Here is a 21535-nt window from a genome sequence, read left to right on the forward strand (position 1 = left end):
TAAAAAGGAGAAAAAGAAAAAAAGTGGATTCCTGCTCCACACACTGCCTCTCACTCGTAAAACTTTCCTCTTCCTGTGAAAGTAAAAGGGAAGAAAAACACCAGAAAGGCCCCAAATCAAAATTTTTCAGTTTCCAAAATCTCAAATAAAATACCATTTTGATGCTGAAATTAAACTGTCAATTCAAAATGAAAAAAAATATTTTGACATTTTCTGCAGGAAAATTGAAAATTTTCATTTTCTTGTGAAAAATTTCATTTCTGACTAAACATTTCCACCTAAATTTTTTGATCCATTCTAATCTTAAGTCTTTTTAAAATAGATTCACGTGGTTTGATTTTCCGGTGTAGAGAGAAACCCAAAGATCTTCACCTCCACAGTGCAGGCTTGTACCATTTAAGATGAAGGAGCAACTCTGTTAGCTGGAAACAATAGTAGGCTTTTATCCTCTGTCAGCTAGATTTTCAAAGACATGGATGTTAGGTGCCTAACTGCAATTTGCACCTATGAAAATCTCCCCTTAAGTGGTTAAGGCAGTAAAAAGGGACATGACACATGTAGCTGGTTTATACTTCTGAGTTATGCCAACCTAATCCCTGGTGTAGATGCAGGAAGAATGTTTCTACTGAGCTACCCAGGGAGGTGGTTTATGTACAGGCATGGAAAACCCCCTTCTGTCTCTGTAGGCTGCCTGTGTACTATGGGGTTATGCCAGCAGAGCGACAGCACAGTAGCTATCCTGCTGTAGCCCCTGTCATGTAGACAAACCCTTAAGCCAGCCAGTGTTTTATTCTTGTGTGATGGCCACCTTCTGGGGTGAGGGGTTGAACCAGGGACTTCCCATGCTAACAGCACAAGCTGCTACAGTCTGAGCTAAAGAGACAATGCTCTCATTGCACCTGTGGGCTGTAGCACCTCACATTCCCTGTAGACCTATAGCCCACTCAGCCGCGGGTTATACTTGTGCCTTGTGTTATCATTCACACTTTTGTGCAAAGTGGGTGTGAAATGCTACCACCAGTGAAAGCAAGTGAACAATGCTGATCTCCCTTTGCAAGGTGTGGACAGTTAGCCCTGCAGATTGATTATCTATAGCATACAATAGGGGAAGTTGTTTTATAGCAGGATTGCTGTCACTTGCTAACGGAATGCATGCCACAGTGAGGGGTGGGGGGATTTTTCTTTAGCTGTCCAATTTTAGTATTAAAATACTCATTGGTTTTTTTAGAGCAGTTTGATTTGACAGAATTATCAAGTTAAGACTCTGGTGCAAAGCTGAGGCCCCAAGTGTGTTGTGATCGTATTTTTTTCTTTTGGACATGCTGCGTTGTCGATGCTTTACCAAGAGCTATTCATGTCATATTTTCCCAAACCTCATTCAGATATTTAGAAAATGTTAAAAGAAACCACTGCAAAAAGATTCCTACACGTTTGAGCATCTTCCTTAACATCGATTGGCTTTTCCACTCCACTTAATTATTATTAATTATTATTACTCTCAATAGTACTACTACTACTACACACATTAAATGATAGAGGGGCTCCATGGTGCCAGTGACTGAGGTCACGGCCCCACCTTGCTGGGTGCTGCACCGACACACAGTGATTGAAATTTGGGTCCCATTGTGGTGGGTGCTGCACAGATCTGTACAAAGACACTGGCTATACTGTGAAGAGTTAACATACTAAAAAATGTATGTTTCCCCCTATTACCAGCAGTGGGGTAAAATGAGGGAAGGATTTTCCCTGTGATGGAGACTCTTAGACAGTCATTTAAATGAACAGTGGGAATTTGCCATCACACTCAGTGAACAGATGCCATTTTCCTGTTTTTGACTTTTTTCATACCAGGAACTAAACCTTTAGAACTAGATACAAATGAACCAAACCCTCTAAGTTCAGGACTGTCAGAAGATGCCCCTGCTGAACAAGATCCAGGACCTGGACTCCAGCCACCAGCTGATTCTGCTGAAGCAGCCATTGAGGTGGGGCTTTCGTTTCATTAGGATCAGTGGGAATTGAGCTTAGTTTTATGGTAGCTCAGGAATTTTCCAATTTTTTTTTTTTGGTATGAAAATAGTGATTTTTTTAAAACAAATTCCTTGTGGAAACATTTCAGTTTCAATGGACTTTCCCCAAAACACAGGCCTGGTTTCCTACCAGCTGACCTGGCGGGGTGTTAGGGGGGGCATTAGGGGACCTGGCATTTCAGGTTCAATGGAGATTCTGAGTGTGGCAGCTCTGGAAGCTGCTCTCAGGTCTTCTAGGCTTGTCACTTTGCAGTGGGGGATTTTCAGGGCAGTTCCTGACTGTGGAGGATTCCTGGGGCTGGGTGCCCCTCAAAGCATCAACAGCAGCCCAAGGAGTCCGTTGGAGGAGGGGCAGCTGCTCCATATTTTGTTTTGAAAAAGTCAACCTGAAAAATGTTGATTTTCCTGAAACAAATTAATTTCTTTTCCGTGGGAAATTTTGAAATTTCTAGGCTGTGCCTTCACTAGAAATAATTTCAATTTTCTAACCATCTCTAATATTTGGACACCTCATAAAGACCTGATTCAAAGTCCCAGTGAAATCATGGGGAGTCTTTCCACTGACTTCTATGACCTTTGGATCAGGCCCTAAATGGTCTAATTTTCAGAAGCATTGGGCACCCAGCAGCTCCCAGTAAACGGGATCTACTGGCTTACGGTGTTGGAAATCTTTCCAAATTTTTTTCTTTTTGCTGAAAAATTTGGATTTTTGACTAAACCAAAATTTCCAGAAAAGTATCCACTTTCCTCAAAGTCTTTTGATTTTTGGCAGTTTTGGCCAACAATTATTTAGTTTTTAATAGTTATTGACCAAAATTTTTTTTTGGCAATTTTGGACCAAAATTATTACAAATTTTGACCAAAATTATTTTGGTTTTTGGAGGTGTTGGGCTGAGAATGTTTGTGGGCTTAGCAGGTTTTTGACAAATAGCTGTTTTTTTTTCTGTGAAAACTCCTCCCATTTTCCAGCTCAGTACTTCTGAAAATCAGTCCACTTATTTAATTGCCTAACTATGGATGTAGGAGCCTAAAATTAGGCTCCTGTTTTTGAAGATGGTTAGCCATAACCCAGCAGCTATTAACCTGCTCAGTTAATCTGTTTCTGCCTTTGGTTAGCAGAGGAGTTGGTCATGCAGCTACCCTCACGCCTGTCAAAGGGCTGCATTTGGCCTAAATCAAGCCTCTGCTACGTTTAAAGAATCACCCCATTCATGCTTTGATTACCTTCCATTTCCAAGGAACACAAGGTTGGAGCTACAGACCGAGCCACTGGAGAAGCAGAGACAGAGGAGCAGAAAGAGGGGGAAACACTGGATAGTAGAGGTAACAATTTCATTTCCCCGTGTGATTTTTTTTTTTTAGAGCTGGGTGAACATTTTAGACAGACAGTTTCCATGCAGATTTGTCCAAAATGAAACATCTTATTTAGAAACTGTCACAATGTTTTGTTTTGATTCACTTTGTTTTGACTTTTATATTAAATATTAAATTTAGTATCACATGTATGATATTTAATAATATATCTGATATTACATGTTTAATTGAATGTAAAAGTCAAAATAAAATGAATCAAAATGACACCACTGAAATAATACATTTCAATGTTCCTGAAAATAAAAAAATTGAAATTTTCATATTTTAGGAAATTTCATAATTTCAGCTTTTCATTCCAGTTCAGAACTTCCCCAAGAAATTCTGAACTTCCCCAATTCAGAATTTCCCCAAGAATAGAAATTCCCTTTCATGAGCAGTTATAGTAATTTTATTTACAAGTTTTTTATTTATAAAGATAAATGTGATCCAAAAATCTGTCCCTTCCACCTGTAAAGCCTAAATTGATGTGAACCATTGCCACCTGGGAGCAAGAGAAGATGTGTGCATAATCTCACAGAGACTAGGGTGACCAGCTGTTCCGATTTTATAGGGACAGTCCTGATTTGGGGGTCTTTTTCTTATATAGGCTCCTATTACCCCCCACCCCCGTCCTGATTTTTCACATTTGCTGTCTGGTCACCCTACACAGAGACACAGTTAGTGCCTTGATTGGACAGCCAGAAGTCTGGGGTCTGGTAGCTGGGATGGGATCACTGCAGTGTGGTCAGTCTCTGGTGGACTCAGACATGGGGCCATCATGCCATTTACCAAGAGGTTCAGCACTAACAGCTCCTTTCTAGCTCTGCTTTTGGGAATCCCGACACTAATGGGTTCTGTTCTTCAGAAGCATCCCTTTGTCACACTGACACAGTCATCTCTTCCCCAGGAGGCTGGGAGCAGGGCTGGCAGGTATCATAGGCCAGGGAAGGTTAAGCTTTTCCTGGCCCAAACTGTGATCCAACCCCTCCCCCTGAAGCCAGCGGGGGCTCAGCACCAGCCGTTGCCTGGAGCTCAGGACTTGGCCAGTGGCCAGGGGCTGGGGCACCCAGGGGTGGCCCGGGATTGGGCTAGCCAGGGCAGCTGGGGCCAGCATGGCTGGGGTGTCTTGGGCCAGCCTGGGAGTCAGGCCGGCTTGGGGGTCAGGCCTGCTGCTGCAGGGTGGCTGGTGGGGGTCGGGGTGGCTGGGACCTCAGGCAGATGGGGTGGGGCTGGCAGCCTAGCCCCCCTGAATGGAGGGTTCAGCCACTGCCCGTGGCTGTGAGTTTTGCTCATCAGAATATCAGCAAGGGGTTTTTTTTCTGGGAAAAATTTATAGGAAAATATATTTTTTTTAAAACATTTTGCTGAAAACTTAAAAATAAACAAAAAAATTTCAGTTTTCAGCAGCCAAAAAATGAAAAGTTTTCAGTTTGGCAACACAAAATTTATTAATAGATACATTCTGCAAAAATGTTTAAGATAAAGACAAAATTTTCCCTTGAAAAAGCATTTTGATTAATAATTTCTGACCAGCTCTAACTGTGAAATTAATTTTTTTAAGTAGATATTTTTCAATTTTTACCAAAATTATCTAAAGAAAGGGGCTAGGGATGGGGCTGGACTAAATGGGAGGCTGATAACTGAGTGGGAAAACTGTGGGTTTTTTTTAGGGCTATCAAGCAATAACAAAAATTAATCATGATTAATCGTGTGATAAAAATAATAGAATACTATTTATTTAAATATTTGGATATTTTCTACATTTTCAAATATATTGATTTCAAATACAACACAGAATACAAAGTGCACAGTGCTCACTTTATTTTTATTACAAATATTTGCATTGTAAAAATGATTAAAAATAGTATTTTTCAGTTCACCTCAAACAAGTATGGTAATGCGATCTCTTTAGTGTGAAAGTGCAACTTACAAATGTAAAATTATGTACAAGAGTAAGTGCATTAAAAAATTAAAGAGTGTAAAACTTTAGAGCCTACAAGTCCACTCAGTCCTACTTCTTTTACAGCCAATTGCTCAGACAAACAAGTTTGTTTACAATTTACAGGAGATAGTGCTGCCTGCTTCTTGTTTACAGTGTCACCTGAAAGCTAGGACAGGTGTTCACAGGGCACTGTTGTAGCCAGCATCACAAGATATTTACATGCCAGATGCACTAAAGATCCAAAGTGAGCACTGTACACTTTGTGTTCTGTGTTGTAATTGAAATCAATGTATTTGAAAATGTAGAACACCCCCCCCTCAAATATGTAATACATTTCAATTGGTAGTCTATTGTTTAACAGTGCGATTGAAACTGTGTTTATTTTTTTTAGTTAATCATGTGAGTTAACTGTGATTAATCGATAGCCCTATTAATAATAATAATAATAATAACAACAATAATAAGTGTTGTTTTTATTAACATTTGGTTTAACCAGGATCTGGAAGTTTAGAACCAGAAATAAATGAAGGAAATGAAGAAAATGAAGGAAAACCTGAAAGTCCAGGACTTCTGAAAGATGTCCTGTCTGGGCAGGAATCAGGACCTGGATCCCAGCTTCAGCCAAAAACAGAGGTAGGAGTTTTTTCCAGTTTTATGTTTTAAGTCAGTTACTCCAAGGTATAGGAGATAAATCACAGCTGCGGGAATTCCTCCCATTTCCCAGCACGGTGAAAAACAAAATATCAGGCTGCGTAAGGAATGGAATGGAGAATAACAGAGATATTCTAATGCTGATGTTACACCCTCCCATGGATACTGCATCCAGTTCTGGTCACCCCATCTCAGAAAGGATAGAGCAGAATTAGAGAGATGAGAATTGGGTGGGGGTTGACACCCATCTGGTTTTCACTTGGACAGTCTGGGTTTTGGCTTGTGTGTCCAGGTGCCATTTGATAAGCCCTGATATCTGGGGGGTTTTTTTGTCGGGGGGATGGGGTGGAAGAGGCAGAGCAGGGATGGGGCTTTGGGGAGAAGAGGCAGAGAAGGGGGTGGGGCTTGGGGGAAGAGATGGAGCAGGGGGTGGGGCCTCCAGGGTCCAGTTACCAGCCATTAGATCGGTGGCAGCCCTAGATGAGAAGAATCAGGGCCTTGAGACATATGTGCAAAGAAAGATTGGAAAATGAGGATTATTATTATTTATCTGTGACAGAGCCTACGGGCGCAGTCCCAGTGCGCTGGGAGCTGTACGAACAGAGAACAAAAGCTGATCAGTGCCTCACAGCACTTACAGTCTAAGTAGGTTTAGCCGGGAAGGGAGGTTAGGCTATTAGCTTAGCCCTTGGGATGTAATGGTTCGATTCCTTGTAATGGTTCAATTCCACCACTGACTACTTGTGTGAGCTTGGGCATGTCAGTGCCTCAGTTTCTCATTCGTACAAGAGGGTTGTGGCCCTTCCCTACCTCCTAGGGGTATCGTGAGGATAAATACACTAAAGGCTGCGAGGTGCTCATGTATTATGGTAACGGGCCATCTAAATACCAGAGATAGAATAAGAGGGAGCATGATGGAGGACTTTAAAATAATGAATGGCTTCCATTTATGCTGTTTCATGATGCAAGAGCAAAGGACAGATTCAGTTAAACAGAAAGGCCTGAGTAGCTATTTCTTTTTTGGAGAGAGAGTTAGCCTGTGGAACTCACCGACACAAAGGTATCTTTGAGGCCAAGAATTTAGTGGGATTCCCAAAAAAAGGAATGGACATTTATATGGATAAATTTATGCACAGTTCAAGTAAATCTGGTAAAACGTTATAATAAACATAAACCCACCACCTCTGGGGAACAAGCCACCCATTAACTGTCTGTGCATAGGAATAAGTTACTCCATAACTGTCCACATGGTGGTTCCTTCCTATGTAAGAGCTGGCACTGACTGTTGGAGTCTGCTGGGCTGGATGGATCATTGGTCTGACTCATGCAGTAACGACTGTGCTGCTTGGATCCTGTTTCTGTGATATCACAAGCCTTGTGAAATGTGTGGAAGAGAGGGCTTGTAGGAGCTGATTTGATACCATGGCTGCTAGAAGGAAACATGATGATGGGAAGTAGGTTTCAGTGGCTTGGTGGGTGATGTGAAGAGTCAGAAAGAGTCACTGGGTGAAATGTTCTGGCCTGTGTTATGTGGGAGGTCAGAGTAGGTGATCACAGGGGTCCCCTCTCACCTTGGAATCTATGGATCTGTTTTGTCCATAGCAAGTCCCAGGAAATTGCCCTCCAGTGAACATAATGGTCTCCTGTGTTCAGCCAACAAAAAATGAGAGGGAAAAAGTTTTTATGGATGAAATTTACCCCAGCACAAATTCTAGGCACCGCCTCAATCCTGACAGGACTTAGCAGCAGACAGCCCTCGTGTGCGAGAGACAGCGCGCTCTGGGCTGCTCCGGGCCTGACCCAGTGATGCATTGCCCCTTATTTGGGGCTGATGGGGAAGTTTCCTCAAGTTTTCTTCAAGCTCAGGATCTCAGAGAGCTCCCTGGGGGCCCAGGCAGCTGTTTTGCCTTTGGATTTCTGCCTAGGCATAAATTTCACCCCAGTTGAAGGCCTGTTACAGGACACAGAATCACAGAAACTTAGGGCTGGAAGGGACCTCGAGGGATTATCTAGTCGGGACACCTGATCTGAGGCAGGACACATCTGGCCCTTCTCAGGACTATACTGAGCTCTCTCAGGGCCGTACAGCCTTTATTTCCTAGCCTTTAATTTTCCTTTTCAAAGGGACACGAGGACACCAGCTCAGACAGCAACCTCACTGAGTCAGGGAGAGGTGACGACTCCTGGGTGATGCTACCCGACAGTGCAGGTAACCAGCTTCAAACAATTTGCTTAGGAAAATCTTTATTTAGAATTTATTTTTCCAGAAAAGTACAACTGATCCTTTCCCACCAGTCCTGCTCCCCTGTAATGTCTGTCTTGACACAGACCGGAGGGGTGTGTCTTCTAGCCTTTTATGCCCATATTGGGAGCAAAATTAACACCCAGGGCTCTTAAAACATCATCTGACTCTTATCACCTGTCTATCTTGACAAAGGGGGTGCGAGGGCACTATTAGCAGCACCCTGGTCACCGATGTTGCTGCAGCCCGAAGAAGGCTGCAAGCTCAGCTATGATCAATTAAACACTGTTGGTGGGGATGCAGAGATAAAGTTTCTTGACACCTTAAATGATGGCTTCTTGGAGCAGCTGGTCCTGGAGCCCACAAGGGGAGAGGCAATTCTTGATTTAGTCCTAAGTGGAGCACAGAAGGTGAATATAGCTAGTCCACTTAGTAATAGTGGCTATAATATAATTAAATTTAACATCCCTCTGGCAGGGAAAACACCACAGGAGCCCACCAAGGTAGCATTTAATTTCCGAAAGGGGAACTACAGAAAAATGAGGAAGTTAGTTAAACAGAAATTAAAAGGTACAGCACCAAAAGTGAAATCTCTGCAAGCTGCATGGAAACTTTTTAAAGACACTATAATAGAGGCTCAACTTAAATGTATGCCCCAAATTCAAAACCATAGTAAGAGAACCAAGAAAAGTGCCACCATGGCTAAAGAACAAAGTAAAAGAAGCAGTGAGAGGCAAAAAGGCATCCTTTAAAAAGTGGAAGTTAAATCCTAGTGAGGAAGATGGAAAGGAGCATAAATTCTGGCAAGTGAAGTGTAAAAATATAATTAAGAAAGGCGTGATTTCCCTTTACAAAAGCCATGTTGACTCGTCCCCAGCAAATTGTGCTCATCTCTGTGTCTGATTATTCTGTTCTTTACTATAGTTTCAACCAGTTTGCCCAGTTCTGAAGTCGGGCTTACTGGCCTGTATTTGCCTGGATCACCTGTGGAGCCTTTAAAAAAAATTGGCATCACATTAGCTAGCCTCCAGTCATCCGGTACAGAAGCTGATTTAAATGATAGGTTACAAATCACAGTTAGTAGTTCTGTGACTTCCTATCTGAGTTCGTTCAGAACTCTTGGGTGAATACCATCTGGTCATGATGACTAATTGCTATGTAACTTATCAATTTGTTCCAAAAACTCCTCTACTGATACCTCAACATGGAACAGTTCCTCAGATTTGTCACCTAAAAGGAATGACTCAGGTGTGGGAATCTTCCTCACCTCTTCTGCAGTGAAGACCAATGCAAAGAATTTTTTTAGCTTTTCCACAATGGCCTTGTCTTCAGCTTCAAAGGAAGTTGAGAGCCTGTTTCCTTATTATCATTAGTAATCATGTTTGTTAGGACAGTGTCTCGGGGCAACCAAAAGTGGGTCCCCATTGTGCTAGGTGCTGCACAGACACAGAGTGGTAGATCTCCTTGTCCTGAAGAGTTGATCATTTCAACAAACCAGACAGACCTAGGGTGGGGAAAGGGGTAGATCACACCAACGGAGTGAGCCAGTGGGATGGTGGCAAAACAATTTTCTATTTTCCAGAGGGTTTAGTTAGGAGGGGACCAGCTACACGGACAGAAAAGAGAAGTGAGAGGGGACACGGAAGAGAGGCTGAGGGGGACAGAGCAGGGGAGAAGAGGGTAAGAGGGGCAGGTGTGGAATGAAACTGAGATGAAGAGACTGTGGGGAGGGGGAGGGTTGGAGCAAGCAGCCAATTGGAGAAAGTCCTGTCAAAACTACAGAAAACCAAACTCTTTCCTCATTTCCTGTGTCCTGCAGGACAGCTCGGAAAGGGGGGGCATGAGGCATGTGTGAAGGAACCTGCCAGGCTGGGATGGGTAAAAACTGGTGATCTTCACTTGTTGTTTGTTTTGCACCCAGAACAGAGAACTTCAGAACCGAACCAAGACCAAGCACATCCGCTGAGTTCAGAATGGGCATCAGGACCTGGATCCCAGCTGCAGTGCGGGGCTGCTGGAGAAACAGATGAGGTGGGAGTTTTATTTAACCCGATCAACATCAGTTGAGCATAGTTATTCCAGCAATTGCCAGGCAAGCTGGCTTGGCCGGTGACACAGGGTGGTGCCCCAGGGCAAGATCCCAATTCACATCTGGCCAGAGAACTTTTTTAGTTTGGTCCAAGAGGGTCTAAATTCACAGGGACTGTTATGATCATCTAAGTCTGGTCTCCTACATAACCCAGGTCAGAGAACCTCACCCAGCCTCGTGCCAGGGATGAATATGGCACCACTCTCAGTTACTCTCAAGTGACTGCTAAATGGATGGATTATTTGCAAACACTGGCCCAGAGTCGCTCCTAGGGATGCTGCACTGGTATCCCCTTACCCTGGGAGCGGCCTGTGGGCCAGTGGGCTGTAAAACTGCTCCAGCAGCTCTTAAAATACCCAAGATTGTTCCTACACAGAGAATCCAGAGCAGACCCTAGAACTGAGCCTCTTAATTTTGTTTTTAAATGGGAAATGGATCTACATTACCGTTAATCTGCATTGGGATTTATTGCTATTTATGATTATTTCTTTCAGCTAGGGCTGGTCAAAATATTTCCATCCAAACTGGTTTTTAATGAAAAATTGGATTTTCAACTAAATGAAGTGGAGCATCCACACTGCATTGTAAACCTGGGTTTACAATTGCGGGACCTGGATCTCACAGCCGTGCTAATACTTCCATACTGCACTACACAGACCTTCTGACTTGGGTCTGCGTCCACACTGTAAAATGACAGGGCTTGGATCTGAGTCATGGTGGGATTTGGGCTCTGACCCATCCTCTAGCAGGGTCCGGAGTGCTGGCTGACCTGAAGGCTTAGGCTTAAAACTGAATCAGAGTCCGGTTTTAGTGTGCAGTGTAGACATACCGGAGCTGGGCAGCCAAACATTGTGGTGCCCAAATATTAGTGGCCACTTCTGAAGATTTAGGCCTATTTGTGCAAATTTATCTCTGACTGTAGATTTTAATAGTTGTAGAATCACCAAGTACTTCTGCTCAAAGACACTGTACAACATAAGAAAAAACCCTTTGATACCTGAAGTCTTCACGTAAATGAAAAACCAATACCCCACAATTCACTCGCTAATCAGTTCCAAGGCCAGCAGGGCCCCATGTGCCCATCCAGTCAGTCCTTCTACATAACCCAGGCCAGAGAGTCTCCCCCCAGCCATTCCTGTGTCCAGCCCAATAACTCCTGGCTGAACTTAAGCAAATCACCCCAGTCCTTAAAGCCAAGAAACAGATGAGCTTTATAATGTTCCCAGGAGGTCAACAGATCTGGAGGCGTGAAGTGAGTTGCAAGATTGTGAATTTATTGCAGAAAATGTCCCGGTCTGTTAAACCAGGGGCCTACTAGCTCAGATGCCTTTGCTGGTCATAGCTGTAGGGGCATCCCATGGGACGGGAACTGGATTTTCAACGAGACAGGTGCCACGCTACTTAGGGCTTTATGGGTCAAAACCAATGCGCTAACCTGCACTGTCACTCAGAAGCCAGTGCTGACCTTGGAGCCCTGGTATATGGGGCTATCTGTGATGCATGGGATATCAAAAGCACAGCCACAGCCTGCATCTTCATCGACTTTATGAGAAGAGCTGAGCAAATAACTGATTTTTCAGTGCTGGGGCTGAACCAACATTTTTTTAAAAATTCACTTTAAGTTGAATATTTAATTTTGGGGGTTTTTTGGGGTTTTTTTTTTCCTTTTTTTTTTTTTTTAAAAAAAGCTAAATTTCAAAACAAAACACCATTTTAAAACTAAAACTCAAAAGGTTAATTTCAAAATGGCCAGAACGAAATGTTTCAAAATGAAAAGTTGGAATGTTTTGTTTTAAATTGCCAAAAATGAACTGTTTCTGTGTCTTCACATTTTTTTCAGTCAAAACCCTTTGCTGAAGTTGACCCAAATTAAGGAATAGTTTTGTTGCCTCAAAAAATGCTTTTTTTGGGCAAATATATTATTCACTTAAAAAAAAGTGCCCAGCTCTCTTTATGAGGTTTCTTAGCTCCATGAAGAGCACAGACATCTGGATGTGGCAAAGGCATGGGTGACTGTAGCAAGCACCATGTCCCAGAGGAAAGGCTGCATCCTTCAATAAAATCATATCTCCTCCCAATAGGGGCTTGTGCTGTCGCCGAGACAAGAGATCAGAATTCAACAGGTCCCTGGGCATCAGTTGCCAGTGAAGCTGGAAAGAGATAACCTTACAGGCTCTGCTTCCCAGCCAAAGGAAGTAGAAACAAGTTTGGCTAGCAAACATTCGGATCAGCAACACCTACTCTCTAAACCCCAGGTAAATGGAAAATTTATTCAAACTTTCATTAATGTGGTTGATAAAGAAGCAAAGTTCTATCATGGATCAGATGTTGGCTATGAGACAGAAAACAAAGAGAGGAGAAAACAGATCATTCCTATAGTGTTTTTAAGGTAACATTCCTTTAAATAGTATGGGAACCTTCTAGTGGTTCTCACTGTTCTTCTGTGTTTTGGAAGGTGCTAGTAACCAACCGGAGTAGCCACATGTATGTATCTGGGCCTTGTCTGTGCATATTCAGTGAACACAATTATTTGGGACTAGAGCCAGGTGAACAACTTTTTGTTGTTGTTGTTCACTGGCAATTCTAAACAATTGAAGAAAAATGGTTTTGTGTCAAACTAAAAACTAAATTTTTCAAACTCTTGGTGAATCTAAAGGTTGAAAAAAATTCACATTCAAGTAGAACTAAATGTTTTGGTTTATTTCAATTTTGAGCACTTTTAAAATGGATTTTAATTTGAAAGAATTAAAATTAAAGAAAATTTCAGAACTGGCATAAGAATAACCAGACTGGGTCAGATCAAAGGTTCATCTAGCCCAGTATCCTGTCTTCCAACAGTGGCCAATGCCAGGTGCCCCAGAGGGAATGAATGGAATAGGCTATCATCAAGTGATCCATCCCCTGTCATCACCCATTCCCAGCTTCTGGCAAATGGAGGCTAGGGACACCATCCCTGTCCATCCTTGCTAATAGCCATTGTTGGACCTATCCTACATGAACTTTGAATCATAGAATAGGGTTGGAAGAGACCTCAGGAGGTATCTAGTCCAACCTCCTGCTCAAAGCAGGACCAACACCAACTAAATCATCCCAGCCAGGGCTTTGTCAAGCCCGACCTTAAAAACCTCTAAGGATGGAGATTCCACCACCTCCCTAGGTGCTTCACCACCCTACTAGTGAAATAGTGTTTCCTAATATCCAACCTAGACCTCCCCCACTGCAACTTGAGACCATTGCTCCTTGTTCTGTCATCTGCTACCACTGAGAACAGCCGAGCTACATCCTCTTTGGAACCCCCTTCAGGTAGTTGAAAGCAGCTATCAAATCCCCTCCACTCTTCTCTTCTGCAGATTAAATAAGATCAGTTCCCTCATCCTCTCCTCAAAAGTCATGTGCCCCAGGTCCCTAATCATTTTCATTGCCCTCCGCTGGCCTCTCTCCAATTTATCCACATCCCTTCTGTAGTGGGAGGCCCCAAACTGGACACAATACTCCAGATGTGGCCTCAGTGCCGAATAGAGGGGAATAATCACTTCCCTTGTGCTGCTGGCAATGCGCCTACTAATACAGCCCAATATGCCATTGGCCTTCTTGGCAACAAGGGCACACTGCTGACTCATACCCAGCTTCTTGTCCACTGTAATCCCCAGGTAGTTTTCTGCAGAACTGCTGTTTAGCCAGTTGGTCCCCAGCCTGTAGTGGTGCATGAGATTCTGCCGTCCTAAGTGCAGGACTCTGCATTTGTCCTTGTTGAACCTCATCAGATTTCTTTTGGCCCAATCCTCCAATTTGTCTTGGTCACTTTGTACCCTATCCCTACCCTCCAGCATATCTACCTCTCCCCCCAGTTTAGTGTCATCTGTGAACGTGCAATCCACCCCATCATCCAGATAATTAATAATTATCTCATTCTTTTTTGAAACCTGTTATGGTCTTGGCCTTCACAACTAGAGGTCATTTCAGTCTGAAAACTGAAACATTTTGTTTTGAAAGTATGAAAACGAAACACTTCAATTTTTTAATTTCTTTTTAAAATGTGTTTTTAATTGAACCAATTTGGCAAAATCTACGTGAATGTGTGAAATGTTTTAGTGTCACTGAAGCTGCATTCTTCACTGAAAAAATGTTTCAGTAGAAAACTTTCCCCAGCAATATTTGGGATTAGTTGTTCCAGGGGTGGGGGGTGTTTCTCTATATAGATGTTATTGTGGAAAGCACAAAAGACACAATTTCTAACGTGGCTATATCTCAACCATGGAGATGCCACAAGGGTCTGTGGGAGGACCAGTGCTTAATTTGTGCTGGGGCTTCCCAAAACTGAGCCCCAACACCTGTGGTTTTGCCACGTCAGTTACCGATCCTGGCGTGGGCAGCTGGAGGCTCATGCTGGCTGCAGAGTGCCCTTTCCGGGCTGGGGCTGCAGTCGCTTTGGCCACAGGCTCCAGTACCTTGACCTCTCCCAGGCCCCTGTGCAAGGCCAGCAGCGGCCTGAGCCTGCCTGACTCCCAGCAGGTACGGTTGCTGCTAAATTGGCGCAAGCTGAGCTCCCGTGTCTTGGGCAGTGTCTTAGGGCCGGGGATACCACCCTCCAGCGGTGCTTCCACCAGCACCAGTGCCCCCTTGGCTTCCTGCAGGGCTCCCATGAGGGGGCCACTGCCCCCTGGGAGGCCCAGAGGGGGCAGAGACTCCCCAGTGCTGGCAATGAGGAGAGAGATGAGTTATCAGGAACTGGGGAGGTGATTGTACAGCCGGGATGCTGTGTGGAGCAGTGAAAGCTGGGCACTGGGGCAGGAGGGAGGCTTCAGGAGGCAGCTGCAGCACGACAGGCAGGGCCCCACTCGGGGAGGTGGAGCAGGTGCACCAAGGAGTCAAAGTGGGGCACACAAGCTGCAGCAGGCGGGGAGGCGGCTCTGTGCTCTGGTCGGTGGGGGGCTGACTTCACCATGGTGCCTGCGATCCCGGCTGCCACAACCCCCAGCAGCAGCCATAGTCAGTGGGGGGGCGCTGCTTGGCCTGCCCCTGCTGGGGACCAGCACCGGGAGGAGGTGACAGGTGGGCCCAATCCTGGAGTCCCTTGCGTGAGGGGTGGGGTTTAGGTGGCAGGGACCACAGCCCATTTGTTTGGAAATGATGCACTGGATGGGGCAGAAAATTAATACACGCACCCCTGGCATTGAGAGGGCAATGGGGACAGGAGTGGTTGGGGGGGGCGCTGCTCTTCCGCATCCCCCGCCCCATTTGGAAACCAAAGCAACAGCCCCCCAATCCGGGAGAACTGCGCAGGCCGTGGGGGTATATTTGGAGTGAGTGTTTGTGATGGGGTGTAGGGTGGGGGTGGCACTGGGGGGATTGCCAGGGCTACAGTCACCCCAACATTTGCCTTAGTGCCCCCAATAGCCACCCCTCCCAGTGCAAAGGTCGAACGTTACCCAGAAGTAAGGGTAGCGTGGTATGGCATTGCCATCCTTACTTCTGCAGGTCTGTGCTGATGCTGGCAGCGGAGCTTAATTTGTAATGAAAGAAGTGCTGGGGGCTCAAGCACTTAGGTTCTAGGGCTCAAGTAATTTTTTTATATTCATGGCTGATGCAGCAAGCTAGAGGTGCCAGGGCTATGAACTACCCAGCCTAGAGGTTCTGCTGCTCACCCCTGGCACAAATTAAGCACTGCTCTGCTTAATGTGCAGCTGTGGTCAAAAAAGCAAACAAGATGTTCAGATGTAGAAGAACAGGCTGGAGAATATTACAGAGATTGTTCTGATGCCTTTGTAGAAATCAGGGCAGCTGCCCCATCTGGGTACATTGTGCAGTGCTGGCTCAGCCCCTCTCGTGTGGGATATTGCAGAGTTTGAGAGGTTCACAGCAGGGTGATGAGAATGATCAAAGGCCTGGAAAAACTCTCCTATGAAGAGAGTTTGAAAAGTCTGGGATTGTTGCTTTAGAGAGGAGATGGATAACAGCACATGTGATAAAAGCCTGCACTGAGTGGTCTAGAGAAGGGAGATTGGTCACTTCTCTTCTCCCTGCCTCATAACAAAAGAGCAAGACAATGAAATTGAAAGTGGGAAATTCAAAACTGAACAAAGGAAATACTCATTCACAGTGTGTGATTACCCTGTGCAACTCGCTGCCACTGAATATCACTGAAGCCAAAAGCTTAGCAAGATTCAAAAAAGGGCTGGACTTTTATATAGATAAAACATCAGCCGTTACTTCAGATGGGGGTACAATACATAATATAATTAAATCCACATCAGCCATCCTGTAAGTGCCTCTGGTAAGGAAGACGTTGTCCACACCAAACCCCAGGAACTAACTCACAGTTTTGGAGCATATGAATTGCCAGACAGGATCAGACCCAAGGTCCACCTAGCCCTGTCTCCTATCTCTGACTGCCTGGCGGAGCACCAGAAACTTCTGGGGAAGGGATAAAAAGCCCACAGTAGCAGATGTGAGATAATCTGCCCTCCATGTTAGCGTTCATTCTGGTCTTGGCTTAATTCCTGTGGCAGTGAGTTCCACAGACTAATCACAAGTTGTATGAAAAAGTATTTCTTTTTATCAGTTTTGAATTTTCCACCTTGCAACTTCATTGAACGTTCCTTTTTTCCTATACTATGGGACCCGGAGAATAGATATAACCAGTCTCAGTTCTCTAGACCAGTCAGTATTTTATAAATTAAGAGTCCCATAACTTTCATCATCAGGGCTTCCTCAGCATTCAAACCCAGTTATCTGGCACCACAATGAAAACCAGATCCCCAAGACACCCATTTTACTGGGCTGCTTGCGTCTCACATTTTCAGTTAACATAGAGATGACTCTCATGCGGGACTGCATTCTCTGCTGCATGGAGGCCCAGAACAGCACTCCTTCAGTCCTGGTTACACCGTAAGGCCATGCTGCCGTTAAAGGGTCACAACTCTGATGCTATAGCTGGTATGTTTTAAAATGTCCTTTCCCATGACCCAGGTCCCTGGCAGTGCAGTGAGAGAGGAGCCTATGGAGCTGCAGGTGAATCCCAACGCAGCAGGTAACCATTCCATTATTTCAGCACAAACTTGTTTATCTATCTGTAGCAGATCGCTGACTCACTGCCGCGGCACCTCCTGGTGGTCAGTCAGGGAATTAGCTCAATTCCAGCACTCGGAGCACCCTCCTGCTGGTCGGCGTCTCTCCTGCCTCAGGCCTCCGTGTCCCTCCCAGACCCCAGTGCCACTTTCCCTTGGGGTTCTGCCCACAGCAGCACCCCCACACTTTGGGTCTCCCCTCCCAGGGGAACCTCCGAGCCTCTAAGGCCACCTCGCCTCAGTGGCTACTGCCAGTCGTCGTCTATCCCCTGTTCTCTGGGGAAGACATAATAGTCTCTAATGGCCACTCATCATTGGCAAGGGGGTTGGACCTGCTGCCTTTCTAGGCCCCGCTGTCTCCCTGCAGCCCCAGTACCTCCTTTGGCCTTCAGCAACACCTCAGCCTGGGGACTCCCCAGCTCTGCCTGCCCTTCCCCAGCACTGTTCTGCTTCAGGTACCCTGCTTGTTCTCCCAGGCAGCCAGGTCCTTCTCACTCCAAGGGTGGAGTGAGACTGACCCAGCTCCTCCCTTAGCCCTTAAATCAGGGCCAGCTGTGGCCTGACTGGGTGCGGCCACCCTTGTGGCTGGCTCCTCACACTCCCTTTTTTCCAGGATCGGGGTAACTGCCCCACTACACTGTCCAAAGCTCCTTGAAATCATTCTCAATGATCCAGAAGAAAATACAGAATCTGATGTTGTTCCCAGAGGACACAATCAGTGGGTGGCGAATAGTGTTGGGGGCAGAGCAATTCCACAGAGCATTCGGATCAGCTGGGCCCATGTGAACCTGCATTTTAATACAGCCTAGGGTCAAGGTCCAGGAACCAAGAACCTAGGCCACACTTGCCAAATGCAGGGTTGCATCCTTAAAAGTAGGGGCTCTGCCTGGAAAGGACAGAGGGGTCCTGTGGAAACCTGCTGAACAGGAGCTCCCTGTGTGATGCTGTGCCTAAGGTGGCAATGCGATCCCTGGATGTAGAAGCAGTGGAATATCAAGTAGGGGCAGAGAGGAGGTGCTATTTCTGTACATGGCATTAAAAAGATGTGATACAGCATGGCCAGAGGGCAGCAGGAGACTGTTAGCAGGGAGCCTTATTCCCTGCAAGGGGAGGAAGGTTTGCTATAGATTAACTAGAGCACCTGAAGCCAGTTAGAGCACCTGAAGCCAATTAGAGCACCAGCAGTGAGTCACATGATATAAACCCCTGCTTCAGGTCAGACAGGGTGGGTTGTTGGAGCAGGAAGGTTTGGTTGGAGCAGAGAGCGGTTTGAAGGCATTGAAGCAGAGAACAGTTTTGAAGAGAGACAAAAGGAAAGTTTGGAGGAGTGCTGCGGTGGGCTGAGAAGTCCAAAAACCTTAAGTAAGGGGCACCTGGCTTGTGTAGAAGGAAGGCAAGAAGCCCCTCCACAAGCTGAAGGGCAGGAGAGGGAAGTAACCCAGGGGAAGGAACCACCAGTACAAGTGGTTCACCACTAACCTCAGGGCCCCTGGGTTGGGACCTGGAGAAGAGGGCGGGCCCAGGTCCCTCCCTCTCCACTCCCCTCCTCAAGGACACTAGTGGGGTAATTAAAAATACCGGTTCAGAGGCAAGCAATGGTGCCCTGAACCTTCCCCAACGAAGAGAAAGCGTGAGACCCAGCATAACAGTACCGGCAATTTGCCACAAAGATTATTACCGGAGACTGTGGGCAGGTCTACACTACAAACTTACTGCTTCTGGTGAAGACACGCTAAGTGACGGGAGAAAGCCCTCCCATCCGCTTCATAACTCCACCTCTGCCAGAGGCGATAGCTGTGCCAGTAGGAGCTTTCCCGCCGACATAGGGCTCGCAATTTCAGTTGTTTGTGTAAGTGAAAATTGATGCACATTTGGCAGAGTTGGGGGAAAGCTTACATGCTTAAGTCAGCATAACTACCGTCGCTCGGAATTGTGGATTATTCATACCTCTGAGCGACCATGTAGTGAGAGACTCAGAAGCTCAGCCTATTTAGTTCATCCCAAAGAAGGTTAAGAGGTGGCTTGATCTCATGATCAACAAACACCTGCATAAAAAGGAGATTTCTGATAGTGGACAGATCTTAAATCTAGCAGACGTAGGCGGAACATGACTCAGTGCCTGAGAGCTGAAGCTAGAAGAATACAGCCTGAAAATAAGAGACCAGTGTTTAATAGAGAGGGGAATCATTGGAACAACTCACCTAGCGAACATGGTAGATTTCCATCAGTTGGAGTTTGGTCCCTGCTGGTGTTCAGATCTGTGAATCTATAGTTTAAAAATCTGCCCAGTTTTTCCATGAACTCTGTTGAGCTGTAACATCTCTCCTTGGAGGCACAAGGAGCCATCACTGCATGTGCAGTCTCACCGACACATGGCTGCAGCCTGGTTCTTACATGGACATCCATGAATATGGGGCCTAGCAACTGGTGCCCATAGGAAGGGGATCTCTGTTTACAGAGCAAGGCAGCCGGTCTCCAGTGGACTCAGGCGCGGTGTGGGGAGGCATCTAGATCACGCCGTGTGCCAAGAGGTTCAGCACTAACAGCTCCTCCCCAGCTCTTCTCTTGGGGATGTTCACCTTGATGGAGCTAAGGGATCTGTTCTTCCAAGCCCTCCCTTTCTCACAGTGACTCCTGATCTGTTCGCATGTGAGCTAAGGTGTAACAGAGTATTCTGAGGCACTTTGATCTGTGGCCAGACCCCATTTTTGTAATGAACATGCAACTTCTGAGCTGTAAATGTTGTAAATTTGAAGTTTCTTTTCTTTGTTTTTAGCGCATGTAATTTTTACTTGCCCTTTGCAAGTTTAACTGAAAGCTCTTTATTAAAAATTGCAGATCATACAGGAAACGAAGAGACCTCGGCATCTAAGGAGAGGTTTGTGGCATGGTTCAGAAATGGATGTTGTGAAGCAGATGCAGTGCAAATAAGAGTGTAAAAGAAGCAGATGTTGTACTAGGGATTTTACATGAAAATCATTGAAGCTTGAGACCCGAGAATCAGGTGCTATGTAATGAACTCTCGCTGCGCTGCTATTCTTAATTGAGCCGGCTTTGCTTTCACCCTAACCGTAGCTATACCAAAACCAGCTTGGGTACACACTAGCCATTTGACAAAGCCCTAGCTGGGATGATTTAGTTGGTGTTGGTCCTGCTTTGAGCAGGGGGTTGGACTAGATACCTCCTGAGGTCCCTTCCAGTTGTAGTCTTCTATGATTCGTCTATGATGCTACACCTACACGAACTACAATTGCATTTCCTGACTGCAGTGTAGACATACTCAGTTTTCCTTTTTTGCAGCACCCAGCACAATGGGACCCTTATCCCTAGCTGAGACATCTGGGTGCTACCATAACATAAATGTTCATTCATCCTTATAAAATTGAGTCTTTATCCATGTGTGAAAGAATACCGAGTAGAAGCAGGATGGGGCATTACTGACAAGACCATTACTGGATCCTGTGTCCAGTTCTGGTGTCCACACCTCAAACAGAGTGTTGCCAAATTGTCAAGGGTTCAGAGAAGAGCTACAAGAACAATTCAGGGTCTGGAAAACCTGCCTTAGAGTGAGAGGCTGAAGTGGCTCAATCTGTTCAGTTAAGAAGGTTAAGAGGTAACGTGATGCTGCTCTATAAGCACTGACGCGGGGAGGGGATTGCTGAGAGCAGAGGGCTCTCCCCAGACAGAGTCAGAGCAAGATCCACTGGCCAGGACAAATTCAGACTGGCAACAAAGAGCCAGTGTTTAGCAAGGAGGGAAATTAACCCTTGGAATAGCTCCCCGAGAGACGGGGTGGATTCTCCATCACTGGGAGTGTGTCACTGGAGTTGGGGCGTCTCTGCTCCAGCTCAGGCAGGAGTTATTGGGCCGGAGGCAGGAATTGCTGGGGGAGGTTACATGGGGGCCAGGCTGGATGCATTCTCTGTCCTTAAACCTTTGAACTAATGTGATAGCATGTGTAGGAGAGCTTTGATTTAACCCATAGAAATGTTATGGGGGCGCCAAGAGCCAAGCTGCAGTTAAGCTGTGTTCACTTTTTGATTAAAGTAGAGCTTCAGGGCCTGACTCTCCATGGCCTTATCCCTTGTGTAGTCATTTACCGCTGTGTACACGGAGTGCAGGATAGGTAGGACACGCTCCCATGCCCATCTGCTGGCCTTT

At 45.5% G+C, this 21535-nt stretch overlaps 2 protein-coding genes across 2 annotated transcripts in view; both read left to right on the forward strand.

Annotated features, from left to right (window-relative positions):
• Positions 1-800: 800 nt before the first annotated feature.
• LOC120404061 lies at positions 801-17998 on the forward strand. Its single transcript, XM_039536070.1, has 9 exons — positions 801-816; positions 1852-1985; positions 3269-3353; positions 5822-5958; positions 8101-8185; positions 10140-10249; positions 12389-12562; positions 17277-17337; positions 17988-17998. Exons 1-9 carry the CDS (start codon positions 801-803, stop codon positions 17996-17998), a joined length of 813 nt encoding a protein of 270 aa, XP_039392004.1.
• Positions 17999-20214: 2216 nt separating this feature from the next.
• The window catches only part of LOC120403120 (E3 ubiquitin-protein ligase RNF213-like), a 123891-nt gene continuing 122570 nt past the window's right edge, over positions 20215-21535 (forward strand). The window contains exon 1 of the mRNA XM_039533877.1: positions 20215-20252. The gene's annotated coding sequence lies outside the window, so the exon portion shown is untranslated. The remainder of the gene's footprint in view (positions 20253-21535) is intronic.

The sequence above is a fragment of the Mauremys reevesii genome, linkage group 4 (assembly GCF_016161935.1).
Source record: "Mauremys reevesii isolate NIE-2019 linkage group 4, ASM1616193v1, whole genome shotgun sequence".
Taxonomy (NCBI): domain Eukaryota; kingdom Metazoa; phylum Chordata; order Testudines; family Geoemydidae; genus Mauremys; species Mauremys reevesii.

What these genes read in the sequence shown, in the direction of transcription:
- LOC120404061 (XM_039536070.1), top strand. An exon ending in CTGCTGAAGCAGCCATTGAG is followed by an intron (nt 1,986 to 3,268) that starts GTGGGGCTTTCG and finishes TCCATTTCCAAG; the next exon opens with GAACACAAGGTTGGAGCTAC. An exon ending in GATGCTACCCGACAGTGCAG is followed by an intron (nt 8,186 to 10,139) that starts GTAACCAGCTTC and finishes TTTTGCACCCAG; the next exon opens with AACAGAGAACTTCAGAACCG.